Here is a 9185-nt window from a genome sequence, read left to right on the forward strand (position 1 = left end):
TCAGTTCATTTTCCTCCATAAGTCTCGGACGCAACCTTTCAGTTTCCTCTAACATTTGAAATTCAAATTCCTCTTTCCTCAAACCAAGTTCCGAGAAATTGAACCAACCAACTTATTTACACCTCTATTGCTCATTGATCACTCATAAAAATCACTCCTAACCCCCAACTACCCCAAAACTCCCAATTCACATACAAAGCCCTAACTTCACATAACTCTCTCCTTGCGGCTTCTTAGTGCACTCTAGTTGGTTTTTACTGCATTCTTCCTCTGAACACCACATTCTGCATCAAAAATCATATCCACATTGCATCATGGTTAGAATTAGGGGAGGATCTACTAGTGCCGGACGGTCTTTTAGGCTTAGGGATGAAGACATTGAAATTGTTGATCCACCTCCTGTGGCACCTAAAAAGAAGAAAATGACCCGTGGTGGCAAAGTAAAGCAGACTGCCCAAAGAAAATTAGTTACTCCAACTGCTGAATCATCTGATGAACAAATGGAAGGGCAGATCTCTGAAGGGAACATTGCTGGTGAAAATGAGGAACCAGAGCAGGCTACCCAAGGTGATGAAACTGTCACAAGGTCTTCTAGTAAAAGAAAAAGGACTGCAAAGGGGAAGAGAACTCCCCAATCCAAGAAAAAGCAATCTGCTGATCCCTCTGTTGATCAGCAGAATGAAGAAAACACTACTGAGAGTCAGCCAACACCTGAACCCTCCATTAGGAAGTCTCCAAGGACAAGGACTGAGACTCAAAATGTTGGTGCATCTGCCACTCAAACCTCAAAAGGGACACGTTCTGGGAAGAATCCAGTATCTCAGCCTGTACCTGAACCCGTTCCTCTACCAAAGTTCATCGATGATGAAGCCAGAGACAGATTTGAGTTAGTCTCTCAAAAAGGGTTCATCACCCAAAGGCTCATCATTCCCTTTGAATTTCGTAAGCTTGATCTTGAACCTGTCATCAAACTATTTGAATTCCAGAAATGGACTCATCTTCTGACCATTCCTAATGTTTTTTATCCTGACATGCTTTATCAATTTTTTGCTAATCTTAGAAAGGGTACATCACACACTGAACTCATCTCTAGGGTCAACTCTGTAGACATCATGTTAACTCCTGACATTGTGAATTCTATTCTGAAAACTAGTATTGAAACTAGTTTCAAAGGAAAAATTGCAAATTTCTTTTCGTATGAGGAATTTCCCTCTGCCTATCATCATTTTTACAATGCTAAACTCATGACTTATTTTCAAACCAAATTCAGCACCCCTGCTGAGGCAAGATTGGATGATCTCAGTCCTCAGAATCTGATCAACTTCACCATCATTTCGAATCTGTTGGTGCCAACTGATGGCCACAGAACAGATGCAAATAAAATGGAACTCTATCTTTTCTACTGCTTTGTTGAAAAAATCCGCATTGACTTTGGATTTATAATGTGCAAGTTTCTGCTCAAAATTAGCACTGATAGTCGTAGGAAGCTTTCCTATGGCAGATTTCTGACCCCTATTTTTGCTCATTTTGAAATACCCTTTTCTGGCAAATCTCCAAAAGACAGTGTTTCATCAGTTTTCTCAAAAGCTTATTTTGAAAGAAAGAACCTAAAATTTTTTGATGGTCATTGGTGCTACAAGGAGACTGTGGCCGAGTCTAGAAGAAAAAACTTGCATGAAACCCCTGTCACTCCTAGAACTCCCCATGATCAGTCAGGCTATGTTTCTCCTTTCACCATGCATCCTAGAAAGTCTGCCAGTAAGTCCTTCTCTTCCAACTCTGAGGTCATCTCCTTACTTGAAGACCTCAAACAGCATGTTATGCTTCTTGAAGATGGTCTCATGATGACCATGACCTCTGCCCAACAATCCTCTTTCCTTGAAAAAAGGAATCTTCTTGTGCCCCCTATACCTGAGACAAATGAGACTGCTCATCAGAAAGAACCAAGATCTGAGCCCACAGGGCCAACTACTGGTAATGAGACCACACCAGCTTCCAGCTCTCAGCCCAAGGATAAAGACAAGGCTCCAGTAACTGAAGAAGCATATGAAGATGATGATGAAGAAACTGAGGAAGAAGAGGACCCTGAACAATATCGTCTGACCAGGAGGAGGCCTGGATCATCTAAAATCACCATCTAGGCACTACTAGGTCACTGCACCTTAATCTAGGATTATAGTTCATCTTTTGCATTGCACTTTTGTACTAAGTGTTGAACACCTGGTCTGTATAACTGGATATTTTCTACTGTTTATGAATGCTATAACTAAGTGTTTGTTATGAATGTTTTGAATGATTGTTATGAATGGTTGTGTGTTGGAATCTGCTGAATGAATGTGTTTGCTATGAATGTTTCTGATTGGAATCTGCTGAATGGTTGATTCCAAACTGTGCTGGACATTGTTAATGAGTATACTGATAATGTTTCTGATGGATCGTACTGCTGGTACCAAAACTGATACTCAATCTTGTGATGACAAAAAGGGGGAGAAATGGATTTGGATTAGCACTGATGATGTTGAGTAACTAGTTAGGGGGAGTCAATTTCATGGGGAGTTGCGTTGGAGCAGCACTGATGACGTTGATTACTTTTCTTCTTGAACACTCATGCACTTCGTTAAGGGGAGTTGTTATATCCCAATTTGTATATTTTTCTGCTCTATCCAAATGTTTTGTCATCATCAAAAAGGGGGAGATTGTTTATCTCAATTCATATCTTTTGATGATTACAAAACATTTGGATGTTACTAATACTTTTTTGTAGAAGATCCTTTTCAGAAATAACACCAAACAGGAAAAGAAGAGGATGAAGAGCACTGAGAATGATGTCGGACGCACAAAAGGAGATTATCGGACGTCCGACATCCTTTGAGTATCTTCGGACGTGTGAAGAACTTAGACTCGGACGTCCGACAACCGTTGCTGTTTTTCGGACGCAACACTCTGGACGCATCGGCCGTCCGAAGAAATTGAAGAAGAAGTTCCAAGTGTGCATTCTACCCTCGGACGCATGATCGGACGTCCTAAGAGATTCAAGAAAACTTCCAGAACTCATTGATCTCGTTCGGACGCATAAAAGCTAAACATCGGACGTCCGACAGCACCAACGGCTAGTTGACTCTTCAACTGCCTTCTGTCCGTTGACAACATTAATTGAAGAATTTTCTGGTCTCCTATAAAAAGAACAAAGTCAACCACATCAGAAGAACTTTGCACAACAAGCCTACATCAGATTGTGAGTGATTCTAGTGCTAGAATACTTAAAAGGAACATTTGTACTCTTTGCTTGTGTAATCTTCGTGTAGTTTTTCAAGTGTGACACAGCTTCTTCAATAGTGTAGCATAGTGAGGGTTTGCGAGTGTTTGTAAAACTTCCTTGCTTGACCAAGTGTGGTTTGGGGCAAGAAGGAAGTGATCCCTTCCTTGTACACAAAAGATTGGTTGCAAGTTTGTTCAACTTGAAGTAACTTGGTATATAAAAGTGGTGTTCAAACCTCAGTTGTGTTTGAAGCCTGGTTTGTTTCTTTACTTTCATTTACTGCTTTTCTACATAAACTGTTCTTCTCTTCATCTCACGAATACTTGTGCTCTTGTGTTATCTCGTTCATTGGGAGGTATTTGAGAAAAGAAAGGTAGTCTGTGAAAAAGTGAACTATATCTTAGCAGGTTTTTTGAAAGCCTAATTCACCCCCCCTCTTAGGTTGTCTTCGATCCTTACACAAAGGCTATGAGTAAAATATTTGTAAAACTTATGCTTGCTCGTAAAACTTTGAAATCTCCATTTAAGTCAAAGTGACAAAGAAAACGTACTCCGAACAGTCATTATTTTATTTCTTAAGGGTATAAGTTCGGCCAAGTCCTTACTTATATACCTCGGTAAAAGAAGGTGCAAACATCCTAGATGGTTCAAGTGATATTCACTCTTAACCCTTACTCAAGTTGCAAGTATAGTTCTCTAGTTCTCGAGCATAAATTTGGGCAGCACGCCCTTTGTGTTTACCTAATTTTCCAGCCATTTACGACTTTATTATTTTCCTCAGCCAATCCCAAAGTTATACACAATATAAATTCATCACAATAGCCATTCAATAGGCTCAAAGTCATATGAGTGCAAAATCAAGGTAACAACATGTGCAGAAATGAGCTTTAGTAAAAGACAGATTTGATGGGTTTTGCGTAACGGACACATCCGAAGCTACGCTTATCGGATTGGGATGTAATTTATACCATTTTGAAGCTAAGGCAGAGGGTTACAATTTTGATGAAGACCACTTAGTCCAAATTCCAGTGTAACCTAGTCAAATTCCCAATTCCTAGAACCAAGTTCCAACTAATCGGCTAATTAACCGTACTACATTTGAATGGCCATATCGCATGGTACCAAAGTCCGTTTAAGGCGTTGTTGGAGGCGTTGAAAAGATAAGACAAAGACCTACAACTGTCATGAAGACCACTCAGTCCAGATCTCACCCTAACTAGGTCAAATTTACCAAAACATCTCCAGATTTTCCAGTTCGAAATTCACTGCAGAAATCAACTAGCAGTCCTGCTTTATTCACTCATATCTCAGCACACACAACTCCAATTCAGGAAATTCTAAATCCATTTGAAAGCTAAAATACAAGGCTATAATTCTTAAGAAGACATCATCAACCAATTCGATAATTTTCCTGGTCAAACTAACCACTTACAGAGGCTGATTTTCATTTTCGGACAGAAACAGGGCAGCAGGGGGATTTTGGTCTTTTCATAGGCTACGTTGCTCCGATTTAGCTAAAATTTTGCAGACAATTATAAAATATCATTCTGTACAACTTTTATGTTTTGTGCTAAGGCTATTTCAGCATCTAACAAGGTGAAATAGAACCGGGCAGAAGCAAGGCAGGTTATCATCCAAGCTGAAATTCATGCATTCAAGTGTTAATCTTCCACAAAACAACATCTAAAGCAACTAAAAATCACTAATAAGCAATTAATTGAAGTAAAGAAGAGGTTCTTGGCAAAATACCTTATCTCCCTATGAAAGATGGTAGCTTAGACTTTGTCCTCCAAAAATAACTCCACAAACACCTTGGAAACTACTTGGAAAGTAAGCTTTATGGAGTAGTTTGCAAATTAATCGGTTGAAACTCAAGATTTGGGCAAGAAATTGAAGTGGAAGATGAAGAACTCTCTTGGTTTCTCTCTCACTAATTTCAGCCAAAGGAGACAAGAAGATGAATGAATTTTGGTCAAAAATCTGATTTTAGTAAAGTTACCAGCCTTGGTCAAAAGTCCAACTTCTAATAGCATAGTGACACTTGGCTCCTTTTAGGGTTTTAACCTTATCCTTTTGTCTACCAATGGTAATTTATCTAGCTAACTTCCAATTGTCTCCTAGCACCTTGTAAAAGAATAATATTTAGCACAAAAATCACTTAATCACCAAAATGTTATCGCACTAGCGGGTCCCACGTCCATAACGCACTTCAAATTTAACCCGAACTAACTTATACTAGAAAAATGGTTGGAAAAACTATATTCACTTATAAAGTGTCTAGAAAATTAATGTAGTAAAATAAAATATAAAAAATGCATGAAAAGGAATAGAATTAAATGGTATAAATTAAGAAAAATTTTACGGGCTCTCACACACATGACCCAAGTATTCAATTTGGTCAGCCGCAAAAGAGCACTTACTCTTCTTGGTCTTGAGTTGGTGTTTGAGTAAAGTCTCAAACACTGTTGTCAAGTGTTGTATATGCTCATTCCCGGATTTACTGTATATTAAGATGTCGTCAAAGAAAACCAGCAGGAACTTCCTCAGAAAAGGCCTGAAGATGTCATTCATTAAACTCTGGAAGGTTGATGGTGCATTGGTTAGGCCAAATGGTATAACTAAAAACTCATAATGTCTATCATGAGTCTGAAATGCAGTTTTAGCAATATCATCCGCATGCATTCGAATCTGGTGATACCCCGACCTTAGATCTAGCTTAGTAAAGGTAACAGCTCCAAACAGTTCATCAAAGAGCTCTTCGACTAGTGGTATAGGGAATTTGTCCTTTACCGTGGCCTTGTTGAGCTCCCTATAGTCCACACACATTCGCCAAGTATCGTCTTTCTTTTTTACCAAGACTATAGGGGAGGAAAAAGGGCTATTACTGGGTCTAATAACACCATTATCCAACATTTCAGTCACCAACCTTTCAATTTCACCTTTTTGAAATGCAGGGTATCTATAGGGTCTAACATTTATGGGTTGTGTACCCTCCTTGAGATAGATCCTGTGGTCATGCATTCTAGCAGGGGGTAATATCATAGGCTCTTCAAATACCTCATTGTAGTTTGATAAAAGTAACTCAAGTTGGTGTTTGTAGGGAGTTACCTTCACTTCACGTTCCATGGAGGCACAGTCTGCTGTCACTTCCTTGTAGTCATTTTCTGCCGTCACCAAGCACAGTTGAGCTGTTTCAATTTGCTCAGGTTTGCTCAAGAGCTTTTGCATTTGTTTCCTTGAAACTACTTGAACTGGTTGTTGCCTGGACCCCCTTAATACTGCCATCTTGCCCTTCTGAACAAACTCCATTCGTAACTCAGCGAAATTCCACTTGACATCCCCTAAGGTAGATAACCACTGCATTCCAAGTACTACTTCACAACTGCCTACAAGTAGGACCAATACATCTCCTTCGAATGCCTGGCCTTGCATTCTTCACTGGAACCCTGGGCATAGAGTGGTCGTAGTGAGGGAATTTCCATCTGCCACCACTACTTTAACAGGACCAACTTGCACTGTTCTCAGGCCAAACTTCCTTACCATGTTGGGGTGTAGTAAGTTGTAGGAACTGCCACAATCTATAAGGATACTGAAGGTTTTTCTTTCGATTTGGCCATGTATTCTCATAGTCCTGAAATTAGGAACCAGTAAGCTGCACATGGCACTTGTAGAAATTTGAGCTAGATTACCTTCTGTCAACACTTCTTGCTTACCTTCTATCAACACTTCTTGAAATTTGAAAAGCTGCCTTCTCTTGCACTGATGACCGGGACTATAACGTTCATTGCACCAATAGCATAGCCCCTTAGCTCTTTTTTCATCCATTTCTGCAGTGCTCAAGAATCAGGAGTTCCGCCTCTGTTCCCCCACATCTCTCCCCCCTTGTTCCCCTGGTTTGGGTAATATAGGAGTGTTGTTCAGATTACCTTGCCTGGCGAAGCTGTTACTGGAGCCAATATTTGGTGAGTAAGGGATGGGCATTCTTGAGGGTCCCCGGTGCTTGTTGTGTTTCCAAGCATTCAGAATTTTGGCCTCCTCAATTTTAGCTAGGCCCACTGCGTGTTGTAGGTCACGTGGCATGAACATCCTCACTGACAATTGAATTTCTTGCCTCAATCCCCTTATGAAACAGCTCACCGCATATTGCTCAGGAAGAGCCACTCGATTCAGTAGCTCTTCGAATGAATCCTGGTATTCCTTCACGGTTTTGGTCTGCTTCAAGCTCTTCAGATCTCCCATGGGATCATCATAAAGGCAATCCCCAAATCTGGCACCTAAGGCCCTCACGTACTCTTCCCATGAAGGTGGATCCCTGGAAATCCTAGCTTTCATGAAAACTTGATGCCATTGCAGAGCCTTATCCTCCAAATGCATCGCAGCTATTCTGACCTTAGTTTCTGAAGGAGTTTCATCGATTTCAAAGAATTGGTCACACTTATATAACCAGCTCTTGAAGTCCACTCCTCCAAATTTGGGAAACTCGATGCGAGAGAATCTGGTCGGAGTTTGATAGCTGCCTCCACGGCTTCCTGGATAATCATCCTTAGAATTGCGTGGTGATTCTTGCTGTCCAGGGCTCTTTTGGTTACAAACTTCCAAAACCAAACTTTTGATTGCTTCCAGTTCTCGTTCGAACTGCTCCCTCTGTTCCTTCAGCAAATTCCGGATGGTTTCCTGGAACTTCTTGTTCTCTTGGCCTCTAGTGCCTTCTGCCATTTCCACTGAGATTTTCTGACTGAGCTAGGATGAACCAGCTCTGATACCACTGATACAGAAGACAGAAAGGGACCAAAAGCTCCCTACCAGAAGAGATGAAAAAATGGAGAACACCTCTTGGTGATGAGGGAGTAGATATTATTGATGATCAGAGTTTAGACAAGAGATTTGGGAAAAAGAATTTGTTACAAAACTGTTCGATGATATTCCCTTGGCACTATTGATCCTTTATACTAGTAGAGAGGCGGTGGAAGGAAAGTTAGTTATAACGAACTCCACTTGCCATTCCTTGCTATTTCTGGTGCCATGCATGTGATCAGCACGTAATCTTTCCATGCATGGCCTTACTATTTTTGTTAATTGGTTACATACCATCTAAACAGAAAAACAAACGCAGAAGAAGATAACAAAGTTACTAAAAATGCCCAAAATGCCCATTGTCAATATTTGTATGCGTAACAAAAACGGCCTCTCGTCTTCCCCAAATTAAACACCACATCGTAATATTTCTCCAATTCTTCCTCATTTGTTATAGACCATTCATCCAAAAAAATGTCGAATAGGAAAACCTTCGGACCAGTCGGACTTGAGCTCGGGCCTTGACCCCGACCCTTGGGCTCAGATTTGGACCCATCAGAATTAGTCTCATCAGACTCGAAGCTGTACACGTACTTGTAATCCTCTCTAGACTCATAATTGGGGTCGAGGTCGTCAAACTGAAGTCCATCCGGGTTTAGGGATGACTTTCCTTGGTCGGCATCTTTGTCTGCTACTTCTTCTCCGTCGATTCCTCGATCCTCCGCCGTTGGTGGATAAACTCCAAGTTCTTCGTCCGAGGAAAGTAACTTTCCCGGAGCCATCTGAAGAGAAAAAAGAAACCCTGACTCTTTCGATTTGCTTTTATATACACATAGATACACACATATTTTGATACTTATTCATTTATTTTATCTTTTTTCTACTGATTGACATAGGAAGTTTTCTACGCTTGCTCTTTCAATGTCTATGCATTGTTTAACTAGCTATTTTTTCTCTCAATTTTCTTTGTCTTTATTCTTTTTTTTTTCTATCAATTTTGTATAATCTTTCTACCAATTTCTTGAATTTAAAATTTATGATTATCCTTATCACATGTGTTCCTTATCATATAAGTTCATGTTATATAATATAGTATATTATAGACATAGTTAAATTTAAGTATTTTCTTCAA

The 9185-nt window shown here is 40.1% G+C and overlaps 1 protein-coding gene across 1 annotated transcript; it reads left to right on the top strand.

Moving 5' to 3' along the window:
* The first annotated feature begins 314 nt into the window (after positions 1 to 314).
* Positions 315 to 2141, top strand: LOC113758074 (nucleolar and coiled-body phosphoprotein 1-like). The gene is made up of 3 exons (XM_027301105.1): positions 315 to 886; positions 1469 to 1758; positions 1834 to 2141. Exons 1-3 carry the CDS (start codon positions 315 to 317, stop codon positions 2139 to 2141), a joined length of 1170 nt encoding a protein of 389 aa, XP_027156906.1.
* The last annotated feature ends 7044 nt before the right edge of the window (positions 2142 to 9185 follow it).

This window comes from Coffea eugenioides, unplaced genomic scaffold, assembly GCF_003713205.1.
Source record: "Coffea eugenioides isolate CCC68of unplaced genomic scaffold, Ceug_1.0 ScVebR1_3595;HRSCAF=4978, whole genome shotgun sequence".
In the NCBI taxonomy this organism is placed as follows: Eukaryota; Viridiplantae; Streptophyta; class Magnoliopsida; order Gentianales; family Rubiaceae; genus Coffea; species Coffea eugenioides.